The sequence below is a fragment of the Falco peregrinus genome, chromosome 7 (assembly GCF_023634155.1).
Source record: "Falco peregrinus isolate bFalPer1 chromosome 7, bFalPer1.pri, whole genome shotgun sequence".
Taxonomy (NCBI): domain Eukaryota; kingdom Metazoa; phylum Chordata; class Aves; order Falconiformes; family Falconidae; genus Falco; species Falco peregrinus.
Genome location: NC_073727.1, coordinates 63,898,404 through 63,919,180, shown reverse-complemented (window position 1 = coordinate 63,919,180; position 20,777 = coordinate 63,898,404). Strand labels below are relative to the sequence as shown.

The following is a 20,777-nucleotide window of genomic DNA, read 5'->3' as shown; positions in this document are numbered from 1 at the left end:
AGGAGTTCTCCTGTGCCTTCTGCACTTCCTAGTGACCTGCTCCACAGCACACTTCTATGAGCTTAGGTGCTCTGTCAACATGTGGAGCAGTTTAAAGTGTTACCCTCTAGCCACTAGTTTACATTCCTGTGGTGCAAGTTACTACAACCACACAAGACAGGTAGAATGGAATGTGCAATGAGTCCTCAATCCCATTCGAAGGTTGCAGATGAAGTGGTTGCAGATGACACCACCAGTTGGGAAGTGCTCCCTGTTAGTCCACCTGTGGGGATGGTAACATCTAGATGGTAGGAGGAGACAAGCATCTACATGCGAGAATGCTTTCAACTGCTCCAGCAACAGTTGGTGGTCCACAGGATAAGCAGAGAACAGGTAATGGGCACTGGAATTAGTGAAAGCCATCTGTCTGAAGTGTTCCAACCAACTCCATGGCAACTCCGCTTTTTATGTGTGGTAATAATTACATTAGACACACACAATTTTGTAAGTCTGATATACTCCTATTTAAAAGGATATGAAAAGGGTGAAAAGATAATATTCAGTACCCTGACCATTAAAATAATTGGATTAAATTTTAAAAGTAACAAGCTTTGGGAACTTTTGATTTTAGTTCAGGCCAAGCAATCTCTCTTGTTAAGGTATGATCAACTGGATTTTCTTCTGTATGTATTTGGTCTCTTCCAATAAAAGAAAAAAAATGTTTTATGGGTTACAAGCCATAGCGTTACAGCTAGTACACCTTTTACTACACCTTCAGATCGAATTCCATCTTTAATACCTCTCTACATGAATGAAAGCAAGAAAAATCAAACTATAAGTGTTTTTCAACTTGTTACACATGAATGTTTTCTACTTGCTGCAAGAAAACATACAAAAACAACAGTAGAATTTGAGAATGTTCATGAAACCTTGCTGGAACTTTTAAGTCTCATCAGTCTTTTAACAACAAAGCACATACTTTGTCCTTATCAGGATGTGTTTAAGCATAGTAGTTGCTTCGAAGGAAACATGCATGAACTGTTTTAATTTAAAGATGGCTTTTTACCATATAAGCTTGGTAGGAAGCTCCAATTTAATCTGCTTTTATCCACAAGATCCAGACTGGAAACCATGGAGAAAACCTGCCTTAACAAAAATAAGCATTTAACTTTTTGAACAGGGAACTATACCGTTGATGAATGAACTCCAGATACAGCTCGGAAGTTATGCCTGTAAATGAACAGTGCAAACCAAGCTTTTCATGCAATGATACGTAAGCATCAGCACTGCAAGAGTCATACATCTTACATTTGGAGAAGGATCCGTTTGTTCATATTTTGTATCTTCCTTCCCATTTGCTTCAGACTGTTGCAGTTGGTATGATCTGCCTTCAATGAAAGTAATATAGTCTTTGTAAGAGCATAATGGGCCTGCCAGGATACCCATGAAATTACAGTTGTAACTTAAATACTCCAGTAGACTTGGCATGCGTCTGTAATTCAAAGACAAGCAACTTGTGAGATGGAATGTGTAGTTCTACAGAAGTTCCACAACAGGAAAAGTCATACTCCATGTTATTGCTTACTCTAGCCACAGTAAAAACCCACACGTAGAAATGCAGTTTGTGTGTCTTCAGTAACCTGTTTGAAACATTCTACACATAGAATTTCTTTCCAGTTCATAATGAGCATTTTCAGACAGATCTCCCTAACTCTGGTGACTCTCTCCTTGCCCAGTAGAGGTGTCTGACTTGAGACTGAGCTTGGGGAAGGAGAAGGAAGGGTGTTTCCCTAAGCATTTGTTCAACTGATTGCATTTTCTTTTTCCCTCCCCTCAATAACTGAATCAGTGAACAGAAGTTTGTGTTAACTGGCAATACTTTCAGTTAAGGAAAATGCCTCAAGTCAAGACTGTTTTGCCCAGGACAACATACTGTTTTCAAGTCTCTTGAATAAAGAAAGGAGAAAGGGTAAGTTAAATACTGAAAAACAGAATTAACAAAGTGTTCCTTCACCAGCTCCTTTAGATGTGTACTTGACATTAACTAGTCTCCTATCTGATATGGCATAGAATTTGCACAGACCGCACAGAACTTAGAATTTTTTTCTTAAATAAGTATAAAACCTGCTTCTAGTGATATTTTCCAGGAGAATAGATGTATTAATTAAGCTACAAATACAAAAAGTATGGATCTGTTTTACATGAGTTTGTAAACTCTCCATCTTGAATGTGACCTGTAGCAATTCCACAGAGCGTTAACAAATCACACAACCCATCAGCTTCTGAACCCCACTCCCAAAACTAGACTCAGAGATATCTGAAAGCCTACCTTACAGCCAAGCACCTCTGTGATGGAGTCAAATCTTCATTTTTCCGAAACATTCCTAGGGAAGAGGGCAGGAAAAAAGAAAAATAAAGAAAAGCAAAACCCATATACATTATTCAGCAGTTTCTTTACTCAGTAGAGCAAGCCTTATGCTGCAACGTAACTTCTTAAGCCCTCAAGTAATTCCAGAGGTATTATGTCACACAAAGTTTTGCTGGAGTTAGAACAAACAGTTCCTACTGTTGACAAAATTACAAACTCTCATATTCTCAGTTATATCCAACAGTGCCTAAACCTGAGATCACATGGATTTCAAGAACAATAAGATTTCAAAGTCTGCAGGTTTTAAAACCCTTTATTCCCAGTCCTGGAAATTGGACAAGCCCCAAGCCCCTTTTGACATTGCAGTAACCAGGGTCATTACACTAGCCATTGCACTTTTGATGTACAGTATAAACACAGTCCAAGATAGATTTAAGCAATTAAAGACTTAAGGCAGACCTCAAGAGCACCTTCATGCACCAAGTAAACATTGTAAACAAGGTCCAGTGAAGCAGGCACAACAGTAAAGGGTGCTCAAGTCTTTTTAACGAGCACTAACAAGAAGCCCTAAGCCCTGCTAGCAGAAGGAGGCAGGCCAAGTCTAAGTTCAGCAGCAAGACTGAATTTACCTCCTTGCCATTCACCTCACTTTCCAAAATGCTGGTGGCCCACACCTGAAAAATAGGCTTCAAAATTTGAACTCCCATTAAAAAAAACAAACAAAAAAACCAACAAAAAAACCCACACCGAAAAAAAAAAAGTAAAAAATGTGACCTTCAGCACTTGAAATTATTATAAAATACATTAATTCAGGGGCACAGAAGAAGCAAAGCTCCTTCCTTTATACCAGCCAGCACTGCTTGCCAAAATGACTGCTTCAGCTCCTTCTGCAGCCTGTCTACTAGTTCAGACGTTAGCACATACATCCATTCCCAGCTACTCACCCTGCAAGTTTTCTTTGCCATTGCAAGCACTAAACAAATTATTTTTATGAGCACAGCTTCCTAAACATTATGAAGTTTATGGAATCCCACTTCAATTATGTTCCACCCTAGGAGTGCCTAAACCTAACAGCCAATTTCTAACCAAGTTTGATCAACGAATATCATGGAAGAGTAGCAGTAATACAGATTTAAAATCCCAATGTGCTTTATGAAAACAGGTGATTCTATAGAAGATCCTCCCCCACTCACGGCAAAGCTGCCTTCAACCCCACCCCTTGACGCCAGTAAATCCACAGAGGGGGGGATCTCTTATATTTGATCCAAGCATAAGGAAAGATTTAACTGGAGCCAAGTTTTTTAGATATCAAAATCAGTCAGGCTTAGGACAAAAAAGATTGAGGGGTGGAAGGGGAAGTAAAACTTCATTTAATTCTATGACTTATGGAAATACTTGTTATCTAAAGAAAAGGTAACTCTGTTGTCTTCGTGTGACTCCAGGAACTGCGACCTATACATGTACGACTCTAAAACTGTACTTTGAGTTTTCAACAGAGGGGTTAGCAACTTGCCATTACCTCTCTTCCAACACGACCTGGAAAAATACCTTCCTCGGTCCTGATCCTTCACAGTGGAAAGTCAACCCTTTTTGTACCCACTCAAGGCAAGAAACAGAAGGGCAAAGCATCACCCCTACTAACTTCACGCAGGCACTTTCTCTTACCCATCATTAAGTTTTCACACCTTCTCCTTAGTGCTACAGCAAAGGTTTCTACACTGATAACTGTACAATAAAGTATGTGGGAGAAGCATTTTGAAAGGTCCTTTAACCTTTAAGGCCGTAAGATTACAGTTGTCAGGTAATAAATCTTTGAATTTAACACAAACTTAAACAGAAGTTTAACACAAAGACTCCTACAGGTAGAAGCAGATCATACAACATGACTAGTGTAGGGAAATAGCCCATACAGACCCTTCAGTCTCTCACAGCGTACACAATGCAAACTGACTGGAACAGGAGCCTCCTTCACTGTTTACATTCTGTATCAGTATTTTGCCCTTAAGTGAGAAAGAGGAAGCAGTCACCAAGTGTGTCCAAATGAACTTGCATAAAGCCTGACTCAACCACTAAATACAAGTAATTAGTCAAATGAAAGATTTCACATCATTTGTGTGATATGAAAAAGGAGGAAAAAACCTCAAACCTGAAATAGAAGAATCTAATCACTGAAATACGACCTATACTTTTGGAAGGGTGTGGTGAAAATTTATTAAATTGATTACTGCTTATGAAAAAGTCTTTGTCTTTAATTAGGGATTGTTTAACTTAGACAAGTGAGCTCAGGGAGCTCAAGGACAACTTTAATGAGCAGGTGGTGTTTGTCTCTAGTCCCCCAAACAAGCAAGATATGAGCAGGAACATCCAGACAATAAATATTATGTGCAGCTATGTCATGATGGTAACTCCACCACACTCAGGTATCTGGCCAACACGCCTGGTGTGTGTGAACCTTATGAACCATAAGATAGTGCATGCCTGCACTTAGCCTAAACATAAAAGTTTACATACGCTAGATGTGTAAATTATTTTTGTTTTTCACCGAGTATAATGATAGGCAAGCTCCAGGACTAGGTCAGAAGCCTCACCTACTGCACTGCGCAGGAATTTTCCCAGTTACCAAGAGACTTCTGGCACCGGCTGCAATGGGGCTTCCCAGCTGAAGCGTGGGCCTGGATGATGTTAATGTGGTAACTGGCGATGTATCCTTTTCTTAGTCTCCCTAACGCTTCACAGTGACGATTCCATGCTTCGCTCCTATTGCTCTTTTATCATATTGCGCGTAACAACTAGTACTGTTTCCTTTTATCATATTGCATGCTATTTTTTCCTTTATTATAGTGTAATATAATAAATGGCATTTATTCTTGTATTTGATTTGGAATTCATTTTTGCTTCGTATCCAGTCTATCAGCAAAACAGGTAAGGAAGAAAGAACTGACATATTTCAAATGAGTTCAAGTTGCATACATACATACATGAGAAGTCACTTCAGGCCTAAATAACCTGATGAGGAGTATACTTGCCGTCTCAAAAATACCACATACACGTAAGCCTCCATAATTTTTCATCCCCCTATCTCACTAAGATTTCCCTCCAGCCAGCAGCTTCTCTGAGGTCAGTTCAGTGGCTTTCCCTGTTTGGTTTTTTTTCTTTTTTAATGTCTTCTAGGTGCCTTGAAGGCCCATTTATCATCTTTGCATAGAATGAAAGAACAAGGAAACCACTGATCTCTGCCTGTCATACTCCTGAAAGGTTTCAGGAAACTACTGTTAACATTTTAAAATTCATAAAAAATACATATGGAAAAGGTGCTCTTACATTGATGCTTATCTAATAAGAGAGATGAATTAATATATATACATTCAGTATTTCTCAAACAGTGTATCTGCCCATGGGAACAGAGGCCTCATAAATCATAGCTGTTCCCTACACCTGCTACACATTGGAGATGAAGACACCTCATTTCAACAGCACGCCACCACTAGGGAACTCACAAAGTTTCACAACCTTTCTCTAGGGATTAGGAGAATTGTCTTCTCCTGTCCTAAAGCAGGAGAATACTGCAAGGGCTGCAGCTTCTAGTTGCTACTAAATCACACAGTGGTGATCAGAGAAAATGGGTTTTATCAAACCTCCGTTAAAGAGGTGAAATCATTTGGTCACTTGGCAACTGTAACCAAGTTTTCTCATCTGTGAAGTAGGAAATGCTCCTACGTTCCGTCCTTGGTAAAAGACCTTTGTAAATCATCAGCAAAAATATTTAACCCTCGTGGTCTAGATCATGAGGAAGTTCATCTTTTCATTCCTCCTCAAGAGAACACATCCTAATGGCAACAAAATCAACATCCTCAGGTACGTACAAATACCTAGCCACATAGGCTTTATTAAAGTATATTATGACTACTACCACGCTCTCACTACAGTAATCCAATGTTTACAATTGGATCATAGCACCACCCCAGCTTTGCGGTTAATCTGCTTGAACATACCCATCTTTGTATTTGCATGAAATCTGGCTACTCAGTAACTCATTAATAATGCTTAGATGCAAGATTATATTACATTAATAATACTTAAACATAAAGATCATATCACAGGCTCTGTTGTAATTACAGTAAATTTTAATTTCAAGTTCTGAAATGGATCACCAGCTGAGCCCAAATGCATGCTGTTATTAAAATATTTTAAGACTTGAAGAAGATCGACAGACAATAATGGTTTTTGTTGTTACTAGCACATTGGCAGCAGCAAAAGCAAACAGACACAAAGGCCAGCTGAGTAAAACCGCAAAGAAACTACAACAAGCAAGAAAAATCAGAAGTCTTGATATCCAGAGAGCTGTGAAAGCAAACATAGGCCCAGAACACCACCTGAAGACCTAGGAGGGGTGACATACAACATAATCCCTTTAAACACTCATGACATGTACTGTAACCAAAGTGAATTTGTAACTGATACTGAAACAATAACGACCATGCGGTCACTAACACAAGAGGGAGCACTTTTAAAATACATAAATAAATAAAAACACAGATCGAGAGACAATTGGAAAGACAGCATTAAAAGAAACTCCTAGACTTAAGAAGAAAGCATCAAGTTACCAAAAAAAAATACACACCCACACACTACCATACCATGGCAGTTTCCCTGATATAATTAAACAGACAAATTAGAAAACAACATACTTGGTTAAACAGCTAGAATTTTTTGCTGTAATACCTGCATTTATAAAGTGGAACTGGATCACGATAACCTACCAAAAATCCTTAAAAGTATTTAGTTCTACATACATAAGCATTTCTGTCTTGAGAGTTGTTCAGTTTTTTCTTGCTTATACTTTCACAACAGCAACATCCAAATACACTTTTTAAAAGACATAATGATAGCAATAATAAAAGACCTATCTGAAGTCAGAAAAGCACTTTGATAGTTTACAAGACCTTTATTTTCAAAAACATAACATTCTTTACTGACCGCCTCTCACTACAATAAAAAACTCCACTTAATCACAACAGTAAATGGTCCAAAACCACGGTATGCTCCTTTTTACCGTGGCGACACATTGTGACAATCAACAGTTCAGCCTGGTAATCCTGGTCTGGTTTTACAGTTATCTATTTAAAAAAAAATTGAAATATCTCATCTACGGTACAGAAATACATGCACAGTTCAATGTACTCCCACATTTCCACCCTTTAAGCCAGAGCAGACCAACACTGAAGTTATCTGCAAGCCTTTTGGAAAGATGTAGTGTCCTTCTGCTGAATATGGGAATTATTTTCCTTTGAGAAAAGGAAAAGGCAAAGAATCTAGTTAATTGAAAATGAAGAAGAAATGTTTATATCAACTAAATCAAGAAATATTATTCAATACTTCTGATACTATTACACTGTTCAAGCACAGCTAACAAAACCATTACTACTAACATAATAGCAGGTACTACAGTTTGGATGGGGCTGTTCATTAGCTCCAAACCAACAAGAAATTTACTTTATAAGGAAAAATAAGGCAAGCAAGTGTTGTCCGAAAAACCTCCCAACCGTATGGCATAGTACCACAATATCATGAGCCAGGCAGCAATTGATAATTAAGACCACAGCAACTAATACAGTGTTTGCACGTAAGTTTCTCCAACATCACTTCTGCTTCTTTTTCCTCATCTCCTTCCCATTTTTCATGTGCTTCATCTATCCATCGAAATAGCTCTCCTCTCAAGGGCCATATTGGACAGGGGCTATACTTTCATTATTTCTGCAGAGGAAAATAGGCTCTAATAGTCTATTCTGAAATCTTACAGCTTTATAATAGTACAACAGCAGTATGAGGAAAATAGCGTAAAATAATCCAGCCCTTGTCCTAATAGCCTGCTGTTGGATCAAACTAAAAGAGACTGAAAACACTGATGTAAGACTAGCCTTTAACTGTATTTCACCAATATATCATTCAAACTAAAAGGTGGAGGTAACAAAAATAAAAATATCAATCATTCAAGTTCCATATTCACTGTACTCTACCTCCTTTGAGTTCTCACAGTAAATGTAGTGCCTCACCAGATCAGCATCAATGTCTACTCTATTGCTTTTAAGGGAGAGTACCAAGACACACAGGAGGAAATAATAAGGGGGGGGGGGGGGGGGGGCAGAGTGGGGAAGCCAGCAGCATTCCACGAAAAGCACTTTTAAAAATTAGCAAGACAGAGCTAAAACCCAAGGCATAGGGGATGGGAGAAGGGTACACACAGGAACAAAGAGTTATTTTTTTGTAGTCAGAAAGGCTGTGAAATGAGCCCCTGGGAACCAAGAAGCAGCTAACGGAACAAGAAGAGTGTTATGGTTCTCGTTTCTTACCTGTATTCACACATTGTTATGGGCAAGTGCAACATAGTAATATAACAAAAATAATTTGGAAGAATTAGATTTCATGTTTAGTAGATTGGTATTACATTTAGAATATGACTTTTTTTCCTTCAAAGTTTTATGTATTATTTAATTTAAATCACAGCAGACAAATAAGATTGGAAGAAGCTGTGAGAATTTTTTTTTTCCCTTTTAAATATCAAATATCAAGTCTAATGTTCCCTAGCTTTGCTGGCTGCATCTCTTGGAGATTTAAAAATAAATACATTGAGAGCTCCAGAACTTTAATGGGTTATGAATATAAACAATTGAAGAGGCTCTTTAAGACTCATTAAGTACTATAATTAAAAACAAACTGACAAAGCGCATACAGATTAGCGAAGTTAGATTTGAATACAGGTCTTTCTTGTAGAGATCCCTCATCTCCTACAGAATTGCAGTAAAACAAGTAAGGCTCTCTACAGCTGAGTGGGTCATAAGCAAAAAAGGGAGACCACCACATGAACTCATTGCAAAGATACAGAGTTAATCAGTGACAGTATCTCTCTTCCTCTCCGCGGCTTAACTTTTAGCACCCTCTAACTACAATTGCAAAGGCTTCTCTACTTGCCACCCTCTAACTAGAAATTTCTTGTCCAAGTACAATCCTCCATTTTATAGCCCTTCTAAACTGCACCTGTAGAAAGCTCCTTGCTTCTAGAATAACTCCAATGCTCCCTTCCTTCTCCAAAATACGCTAGTTTTAAAGTTGATGGATAAAAGGTACTCCAGAATTAGCATCTAAAGTAAAAAAAAAATTTTCTCCCTTAACTCTGTAATTAGCCTGATTTTTGCATATTTTGCATATTATGCATAATTGCATAAATATCTTGTCATGAAGAATTAATATGGACACAAGCATTCTCCAAATCATGTAAAAACATTTCTGCCTTTAGAATATACATGTGTGATGCCAAAGATAATCCGCAACAAATACAAAGCAAATCTTAACATTCTGCCTACTCATTTTTGGCAGTGCTCAACTGAATAACAAGAAACTGTAAGAAGGCAACAACTATCAAGGGCTTAAGTTCAAAAAGTAAATCAGAGCACACCAAAGGCATACTCCAAATTCACTCAGGTGTAAATTTTTGATCCATGCAGCCTTGTAAAACGTCAGTATTATACCACAATCATATTAATCCTATGCAACTTGCATTGAATTTTCCTGCTTGAAAAAAAAAGCCCACAGTAAGTTATAGAAGTAGTTCTAGTTATAGAAGTAGTTGTTTTTTATTTATAGTATTCCATACTACTGTTCAACTTGGAACCAAACATACCCACTCAGCTAGACAGACTCTTTAATATGCAGCACGAGTGAGCAGCCTTTGTGATTACTTCCAGTTCTCTCCAGGACCTTCAAATACAACACAGAAACCAGCTAAACACAACAAACAGGCTGTCAGGAAAAGATCAAGTCCAGAAGACTTGCTTTTACTGCAAAACCAGTGTGACTACAACTAGAGTCTTGAAGCTTACCACAATCTTCCAATACACCAACACCCTTCTTTCAGCTGTTTATTTTCATTACCTCTCCTTGGATGTACTGGTAAAAACGAGGGGGGGGGGGGGGATAAAGTAATTGGTGTTTAATATAGCCAAGCTGATGTGACTGGAGACTCTGAATGCCTTTGCATAATGGTTTTCAATATTATCTCCTCCCCAGTCTGTCCCTCCCACTGGGGAGGATGGACCTTTGTACAGTGAAAAAAAGCCCACTGACAGAGGGCTAGTTTTCACTAATTTCTCATGATGGATCCCTTTTAAGTAGTCAATGGTTAAAAATCATTGCTTTAGTACAATCTCAGTTTCCCCTGTACATGTTTTCTTAACATTTCCTGACACCAGCCTAGCAGTTGCTCTCAAATTCACATTGGTCATGTCAGCTTTTTGAAGTCATCTTCACAGTATGCTCCCAGCAACAGTGATCATCCAACTCAAGTAAAATACTCTGCTAAATCACAAATGCAGCCAGAAAGAAAGTTTTCCAATATATTATCAGCTAATCCCGACAGGCTGACAGACTCTAGAGGATCTCTGATACGAGGTCAACAAGGAACAAAACTTCAGAATTGATACTCAGAATTCAGCGATACCTACAAGAAATTCAGACAGAAAATAAGCTGGGCTTATAAGGAAAATACAAATTATCTGAATTGATTTAAGTAGGAGAAAAATCTAGTTCAGTTTGTGATGAAAGTTAAGAACAGAGCTGACTAAATGAAACAGTTGTTTCAAGATTACCAGGAACAATCACATGCTTGTGCCATACCACAGCTCCAGTATTTGTGTATGATGTCAACAAATAGAAAATAGCTCTTTCCCCTAGCAAAGTAGTAGTAAGAGGAAGCTTTTATCTTTGATACTAGAATTATTACTTCCTTATAACACGCTGTTTCCTCTGACTTGTGTGTTCCGTACTCTAATTGATAACAGCTTACAAGACTAATACTTCTGAATATATTTTCTCTGGGAGTTAGATACCAACTTCTTTGACTAGATACACCCAGCATTATTTTCATTCACACAACAGTTCTTACAGAAAGGTGGTTTCCTGACTCTTTGTATTCATGGATGTTGTTGACTACAGGCTTCTCTAGACAGTGTAACTTCATGAGAATGCAAAAAACCAAAACACCAACAGCAGTAAAGCTAAGATGCTTATAAGACAAAACCATATTGAACTCCATACATAATGTTACTAAAGAAATTTCAGAAAAACAGGTGTCTTATCCAGGTGTCCAGGGCTACACTCCCAAATCTTCAACTGACAGCTGTAGCTCCAAGTGATTCAAGCTAACTGGCTAGGTTTATTGGACAATATTTTAAATCTTAAAATCAAACCTACTCCTTTACATTTAAAGGTAACTAAAAATCTAGATACACGATCCATGAAAAGCAACATTAGGATCAATTCTTGTCACAGCTAGGGCCCACTTATCTGATGGATAAATCTGACAAGAGAAAAGACAGAATCATAATTAAATAATCTCCCTGTTCACACTGGTATGTTAGCAATGTCATTATGACAATAAACGAAATGAAACCTGTACAAAGGTTTTATAAAAATCAGGGTATGTGGCACAAATTAGAAGGAGATTAACAGCGTTTTTTAAAAAAAGAGGTGCTCAACAACTGAAGTTACATGTACTTTTTCTACCAATCTTTCAGCAACTGTGATCTCTGAATTTGGAAATTATTTAGCTAACTCTTGGGATCAATACTCCAGCCCCCCAAAAATGTCAGTGGTCTTTAGTCACTGGCCTCAGAAGTGTCATTCATCTTCTATTAAGTAGTATCGTCTGCACAATGTGAGCATTTTCAGAGCTTTTGTAGTGTCTGAGCAACATTTCTTGGTACTTCCATTAGTAAGGATCAAAAGAAGCAGTTGAGACAAAAACACATTTTGCCCTAGAACACAAACTGGACTGAAGTAACTCGTAGACTCATGACTAACTTTCCTTAAGTTTCTTTTGTACGGAAAATTAAACACAGTTTAAAGAAATCTTACCATCATGAATCTCAAATGCCAAACTAGTGATCTTCTGTGTAATTATCATCATTGGACTGTTACAAAAAAGGAAGAAAGAATAATTTAGAAAAAAGTTCAGGATTTTCTTTCATATGCAAATAACATCAGGCAAAGTTTATACTAATAGTCCAAATTAGTTACTCGCAACTGGAAGATTTTCAATGCAAGGACAAAGCAATTAGTTTTTGGAGCTCAAACCATTACAGAGTTTTCAGTGCAAAAGAATTTAATCCTTAGACAAAGTATTTGATAACCCATGCCTTTTATTGCTGCCTTCGGTTCCATAAACATGGCCAAAGTGTTTCACATTTATTTTCTACAACATAGTTTATTTTTTTTTACAGTGGGAAGAGTGAAGAACAAAAGGGCAGTAACAGCAATTATATGCATTGTAAATTAAGGCAACAGTAAGCAAAAATAAAAAAATATACCAAAGTTGAACAGTACTATGCATGCAGACCACTTCCACTGTTTCTACTAACACCTGGTCCTATGCTTAATTTTTCCATCTAGAATTATTATTTGCTTCAAGTAAATATAGCTGGCAAAACAGAAACCCAGCGTAATTATGCTGGCTCCAACACAGTTTAGTTTGTTTTGAATTTTGTGCACTTGAGCAGATCCTAAACTGTCCAAGAGATATTTTCCCCTGCTAAGAAAGTCAGGTTTACACAAAGAAATTATTCCATCTTTGTAGCATCTAAGCGTTTTTTGACTGACATAAATCCCAGCACTGCTAACTGGGGGGAAGGAGAAAACAGAGAAGAGCATGAAGTAGGTTACCAGAACTTAGAAATTTAACTTGGAAATCAGATCTCATAAATGTATCATGGATTGTATTTACCTAGTATTCATCTAGTAATATCTGAGCTGGAGATAAACTCCCCCCCCCCCCCCAACAAAAACACTACAACAAAGTAATCATACTGTAGGATGGGCACAGAGTTTTATTCAAGTCTTTTGATTGCACTGGGCCTTTTTATGACACATTTAAGTTGGCACAGAAAACCAACCCAACAGTCATCAAGTCCTTCACTGACAGGGCTATGCCAGTATTTTGCCAAATGGCTCGGTCTGTCAAATTAATTTTTTTTAAGGTTAAGTTTACTTCAAAGCACACAGTATTTCCAGTCCTCAAAATGCAACCAGGGAAAAAGGTTTTTCTACTGTATAGCCGTGTGCCAAAATCCTGATATTGAAGCTAGAGTGACAGGCAAGGGTCAGCAAGGAAGAAACCTAAACAAGAACAGGCAGTCTGGGAAATCTCTCCTGTCTCTTTCTAGCATTTGACCTGCAGACCTGCCTGGTGCTGACAGAAATCCCCAACTGATTCTCATCATAATGGGTTTTTCTTGTGTAAGTGGGTATGTGACAGCATGGATCCTGCCTGGCGGAAGGACGGAGCCCAGGAGGAGCTCAGTCAGACATTTATTCTAGCAGATACATCTGTCATTACTATCAGAGCAGACCCTGCTATTTCTTTCCTTCTCAAGTGGCTATTTGGCTGAGTAGCAACAATCTAGAGACTAAAAGAGGAAGAGTCCTTCCTGGAACAGTGAGGCTGTGAACCAGGATTTTAAACGATCCCTTGTAGGTGCTGGCAGAAAGGCAAAGGAGGTGCTGGAAGGCTCACTGGCAGCTGGGATCTGTTAGTACTGAAGCCAGGACCACACAGCTCTCTACAAGCATTTGCACCTCCAGCATGAGGTCTCCTCAGCTTTCTCCACTGTCAGTACATTGATACCTTTTTTCAAAGTTTTTGCAGATTCTCTGGGCTTGGCCACCTCAGATAGGCATGGTATTCTAGGAGAAATATCTAGGTAAACAGACATTCAAAGCTTTTTTGTGGCTAACCCCTATATGAATCCATGCCAACATCTTTGGAAGAACTTGCTGGTACTGAGATTCAACAGCTAGTTAGGCAGCTTTTGTTATTTTCTTGAGCTTACTCTCTTCCCCTAGAACTTGAGAAAATTGACAGAAGATAGCCCAATTCTTTTTTCTGCTCCTGTTTTGGAAGTAACCTCTGTCTCATGACTCAAGGGAGCTGACAGAGTATACGCCAGACATTTAATATGATATGCATACATCAAACTGGTGCATGAAAGGATGGTTTAAATCAGGCAGCTCAAATGTACAGAGTTGGATCTAGGCTTCAATACAGTTCTATCCAGGGCACAGGTCTCCTAAGTCTTTGGACACGTTAAGACCTAGCAGGAATTTCTGAGCTAACACCAAACCAAGACAGTCACAAAGACAGCTGCTATCTGAAGGCAGTAGTTGCGTTTGAGCAATGGTGTTCTCAAGTTCTACTAACAGTTTGGAGAGCAGCAAACAACAAGTGCAATTACACTGCTTTCAGAGTCAGCTCAGAGCTTCGATCACTGCCAAGGTTGTACGCTTTGGCCCTACAGTGAACTGGAGGGGACAGCATTTGGGTTACAGGTCCACTTTTAATGGTGAAATCTAATTCAACATCAGTAAACCTAATTTTAAAGTGCCTTTATGCGTATGTCTGTGTTGCAAGCTCTCATTACAGCCAGTGGAGATCTAGTCAATGGAGTCGGGCATGCGGCAAGCGACCCAGTTCATATCAAGGTAGATACTTAGTGGTGGGTCAGCTGAAATGCTCTACTGTCCAGACCGATCAGATCTCTGCTGACTACACTTGAAACTTAGATATCTGGCTGAAGGCAGACACTTGGATGTAGGCATACATGTAGAAAGATGTTTCAGAAGGTAAGACCCAGCTAAAAATGACAGAAATTATGAACTTAACACTTATGAACCTGCAACACAACACAGGTAACACTAAACTACAAAGACCCACTGCCATTCATAGTATTCCTGAAAAGTATGTAATGCATTTTTTTTTTTAAATCAGACTAGCAAATGCTCCCCATCTCTCTTTTCCAAAATACACACTCTCCTTTAAATCTACAGCACATCACAGTAGCAAACTTCTTTATACAAAATGCTGTACTTCACTTCTCTGTGTCTGCAGTATAAAGAACAGTCACTAATATAGTTTATTTTTACTTTACCTATTTAATTCTGTTTTGCTGCTGTACAGCTCAAGTCAAATATAGGTTTAAGTTCATTATGTAAAATGAGAGCACATACAGACAAAACGTCTTGTGTCCAAGGGCTGCGTGATGACTACACCATACAGGTGCCTTTCTCCTTACCTTTCTCCTTCTGGAACACCTAACATAAAAGCAAAACAGAAAGAAGCTAAAAGCTAAATACCATAAAATATTCCGTTTTTCCTCACATAGTGGTATCAGACTGTGCCAGGCATGCAAATACATCAGATACAACTCAACTTTCATCATGTTATCACGTGTGGTAACATAAATTTTAGAGGAAGAAAGAGAAGTAAAAAAAATTTCCACAGCCACCAAATCCTTTATGCCCTTCAGACAGGCACAGAAAGCAACAGACAATGCATTTGTGGTTCTAACAAGACAACTGTTTCCAAAATTCTCAGTTTGCACAATTAAAGCATAGGTACATATATATTTCTATGTGTGCCAATACACACATACAGAGCTTTCTCCCAAAGTTCAGAAGATAGACACACTTAACCTGGACAAAGAACCATAATAGACAGCGTCCCTTAGGAAGATAAGATGGAAAGATTGATTTTCTCCTTACCCAGAAAAATCAGCAGAATACTGTCCATAATCAAAGATATAGACTCTAGTAATTTGGCACACAGTGAGGTATCCCAAAGCAAAAACAAAGCAATACCTGGAAGGAAAATGGGGAGAAAAAAAAAAGCTTTTTAATTAAAAACCATAAACATTTCTCCACTGAATAAACTACCTTAAGTAGAGTCTAGTCTCCAACTCTTTCTAGTGACTATTAGATAACCGGAATGTGCAACTCACCTCCATTCTGACTGGGGTTTTTTTGGCAGTATTTATTCTATGCAAGCACATAGAATTTTTTATTTTTTTTTTTAAAGTGTGCAGTACTAACTTACAAATTCTGTTGTCATTAGCCAAAACATTTATTCACATAAGTAAAGCATTTGATTTATAATTTCAACACCACTGTAAAAACTGGAAGTCCTATAAAGTGTAAATTAATCTGTTAAGCTTTTTTTTTTAGTTTAAGTTAATTTTTGTCTATATAAGTATAGAAGTTTAGCAAATTATACATCAGTTTCCACTGCATGTGCTTCTATACATTCAAAATTCAGCACCACAGATCCCACTACTGTTGTCTTCAAAGTAACTGGAAAAAGCAGTTACTTTGTAAATACACAGATTAAAACATGACTGTAAAAGGAACAGGATGCCTTTATGCCTCCTGTTAAAGCGGATCTTCAGCAAATGTAAGAAAAACACTGATAAGAACCACCTTACGTAAGTATTATACATTTAATTTCATGTATCATCTTTTCAGATCAGGGTTGGGATTACTCCTCCCGCCTTCTTAATATGTACAACAATTGAACAGTAAGAACTGATTTGCCAGTACACTGCACAAAATGTGCCAGATACTCTTTGCAGTCAAAAAGGATTGTGAATGCCAGCAGGAACTTTCTTTTAGGACTAATCTTTCAGGAATTCATGTATAAACTTCACAGTCTTGAAGATTTCCATATGATAACTTCAGAAACATTCATGGTAATGAAATCAAGTACCTGTTCCACGTTCACAAGACCAATACGCAACCCCTACAGCAGGCCATATTGCACATTCAAAGTCCAGTTAGAATGAAAATATTCATACATCAAACGGAAAATTATGACTACGACTGGGTTTAGGTGAAATAGTGAGGGACTCTATAGGAAGACTTTGGAACATGCTTTTACTTTCCTTTCCAAATAGACATTTTTGCAAAAAAGTTTTAACATAATAAATTCTAAAGTCTTAGAAATTATTCTTCAACCTAGAAGTTGTCACACAGGACACATGCAGTTTAACCTTTAATTAAAATTGTGTTAAAGATAAACAATTCAATATTTTAAAACACCTAGCTTCCAAATTACAGATTACTTTATATAATAGTAGCTACATTAAACCACACTTCTTGCTTTTTTGAAGAAAGGTTTAGGGTGCCTGTTTTAGCAATAGTTTACTTTCCATTTTGATAAATCTTAAAAATCCAGAAACAGTATTATATTGGGTGGGTAACTGGTACAAAAGTGTTTATAACAAGCATCCAACAAAATTACAGAATAATTTGATCTAATTATGAGCCAGTTATTTCAGCAAGTAAAACAATTCAACACAATTAAGTAGTATGTAGCGGACTGCAGATATCAGAAATATGATATAATGTAGAACTTTTTTTTTTAAATTTGGAATTAAAATTTTCCTAAGGTATTTTAAGAAAAACTAACCCACCCACACCAAAAAATCACCCAGGTTTCACACAAGTGAGTGTGAAACTGACTCATACTTTCTCATACTGAAATCAGTCCCAGTTCTTCCATTCACTAAAAATTCTGTAAGCTTTTCAGCTTTACCAGCCTCTTGATTTATATACTAAACAGCATCAGATTAAAAGTAACTTGTTATGTGTAGAGATACCTACACATACTCACCCACAGATACCATAAAAAAAAAGCCAAGAAAAAATTAAATATTGTAGGTTTAAAAGAATCTTAATTTTATCCCCACTGGCAAGATCAGGTATTTATAAACAACAGTCTATTCACAATATATTGCAATAGGTCTAGAACAAACAGAATTACAGAAGTAATGCTAACTACAGCTTTTATACCTTAAAATGCTATCCATAGCAGCAATATATACTTCGTCAGGACAAGAAACACAGTTTATACATTAGTGGATTAAGTGTACACACTCAGATGGAAGAAAACAGACACCAGTTTCTACCTTATACAGTTTAAGTCATGAAACATTTACACTGTTTTTAAACAGGGCTTTACAAAGACCTCCTTCTGCAAGCAGAAAAGCTATGCTGGCAAGTACAGCTAAAGAAAAACTAACAAATAACCCAAATGAAGAAAAGCACTGAGAATTCAGGAAACCTAAGGAATTTACATAGTCATTAGAATACAGTCCTGCAGCCTACTATGAACATGAAACCACAAATTCCCATTTCTTTCAAGAAACAGGTCATTATTCTTGATACCTTTTAAAGGGTTTGCATTCAAGTTCAAGATATATCCAGTGATTTTACTTCTTGCATATCTTCCACATGCTGCACTCAAGAGGTTTGGGATTTCCTCATGAGCACTTCCTCAGTTATTCTCCACGCATTCAAGTGATTCATAAAAATGACATTCCTCTTAAGATTAACTGCAGTGATAGTCAATCTTACACCAGTTCTACGTACATGAGGAAACTGAGAAAAAGATTACGTGGGTCTGAATACCAAACTGGGGAGATGCACAGTCAATTTCTGGGTGAATTTAGATTTTTTTAAAGATGACAGCTCTAGTACATTTCAGTCACACACAGATGCAAGTGCTCTGTACTTCTGCAAATCAAACACAGGTGTTCCATGAAAAGTGAAAGATTGTATTTATAGCTAATACAAGTAGCTTAAACCACTTTGTAGTGTCCTGCACTTAGGAACACAGACTGAGGCTGCAATGCTACCTGAATATTCCACAGTGAAACATGTAGAGCAGTTTAAAGGTTACATCACTTGCAGGTTCCTGTGGTTTAAGTGCCTTCCAACTTCTGTGAAAAGTCCAGTTAGAAAGAACAGCAACAGAAAGAGCACAATCCTTTCTTGCCTTTGTGTTTATGGAGCATATGGGTTTGGTATCTGCTGACCAAATTGTCAGCCACCTGGGACTTCCACATACCCTCTGAAATAGATGTTAGCCATCATAACTGACATGGTAGGATTTCTTGCAACATTCAGTTACTATCCACGCTGAAGTCACGGTGCAGAAACGGAAGGGGCAGGGGGAAGACGCTTAACAGTCTTGCTGAGATTCCAGATTCCATTTTACAATCTAAAACAAAAGCTGTCTTCCCACAGAGCAATGAAACTTGCTGCTACACTGCGTTCACCAAACACAACTATGAATTTTAACTCTCTCAGCTATGTCAGCTCCAAGTCACATACAGCTTGGAAGACAACAGTTTTTTAACTGATGAGGAAAACACAGGAACTTGCAACCCAAACAATGCTTTTCACCTTCCAAGTGCATCTCTGCACATTAGCCATGCCACATGACATCCCTTGTTGTTGAGAAATGTCATTTAACCGGGGAAAATACAGCAACATGTTCTCCCTAAAGGAGATTTAAAAGGTTTATGACAGCTTGCATCATTCCTGTTGTTTCTCCTGCAGGTTTGTGGTGTCATTTGCAGATTTGTAAAAATCCAGCTTTACTTCAAAAATTTTAAAACACATCTGAAAATGCTTTGAGAACTTTCTAAAGTACTCTTACTACATTTCCTACCCTCTTCAAAGACTCATTCACCAAAAACACCCCTTAGATCAGAAAAATTGAATAAGGTTTTGCAGAGCTCAACCACATGAAGTTTTACCCAACTACAATGAAATTAATCATAGGCTTTACCTGAATGCAACAGTTTTACCCAAGGCTAAATTTCCCTTCCTGTAGAAAAGTAGTTGGTCTTAAACAGGGGTCCTCAAACTATGGCCCGCGGGCTGGATACGGCCCCCCAGGGTCCTCAATCCGGCCCCCGGTATTTACAGACCCCCCCCCGCCGGGGGCTGGGGGGGGAAACCAAGCAGCCACAGATGACTGCCTGCCACTTCATCCATGCGCCAGCCCCCTGGTTAAAAAGTTTGAGGACCCCTGGTCTTAAAGGTCAATGTTACTCTATACCTGCTACTCTGAATAATGTTGTTGTGAGCAGAACGACAGAAGTCATTCACACGGGACATGAACAACTAGAAACAAGTCACAAAGTTGTTATTATTACAAATAAATTTAAGATAAACTGACCTGCCATGAATACTGTATTATATACAATAAAAAAAACAAAGACATTCATTTAGAATATGTTTATCTATCAACAGATGCACCAAAGTCAGATGTGTCTCAGAGACACTGCAGTACTGAAGTAGCAGAAAGCAGAACAGATTGTCTGATAAGGCTAACTTCTGATTTAAAGTTTAAAAACTAAAGAGATTCTAAGCAAATAGTGGATAACCTATTATACAGGAGGGCTTTTCTTATACAAGTCTGCCATATTATGCTTTAGTTCCTTATTATTTTAAACTTCCCAGAGCAGTAAAAATAATATTTAATATGTTCTATCCATAAAATTCTATCATTCCTTTAAAAAGAAGTATATCAACTAATCAAAAGTTTCCTGAAGGTATAGTCTAACATCTCATACATAAAATATAATGTATAACATGCTATACACATATATGTCATACTAATGTATGAATATAAACATTAAATAGATTATATTTATATAAATGCATATTATAATAATGCAATTATATGAATTATATTAAGATAATTACAAATAATGGTATAAAATTATCTTATATAATATATTGATATATTAGTATATTAATA

At 37.6% G+C, this 20,777-nt stretch overlaps 1 protein-coding gene across 1 annotated transcript in view; it reads right to left on the bottom strand.

Annotated features, from left to right (window-relative positions):
* The window catches only part of MBOAT2 (membrane bound O-acyltransferase domain containing 2), a 100,563-nt gene that overhangs the window by 23,530 nt on the left and 56,256 nt on the right, over nucleotides 1–20,777 (bottom strand). Inside the window, exons 4-7 of the mRNA XM_055810623.1 lie at nucleotides 15,935–16,030; nucleotides 12,257–12,312; nucleotides 2,309–2,363; nucleotides 1,288–1,471 (exon numbers count right to left, since the gene is read on the bottom strand). Coding sequence (XP_055666598.1) covers nucleotides 1,288–1,471; nucleotides 2,309–2,363; nucleotides 12,257–12,312; nucleotides 15,935–16,030 — 391 coding nt within the window. The remainder of the gene's footprint in view (nucleotides 1–1,287; nucleotides 1,472–2,308; nucleotides 2,364–12,256; nucleotides 12,313–15,934; nucleotides 16,031–20,777) is intronic.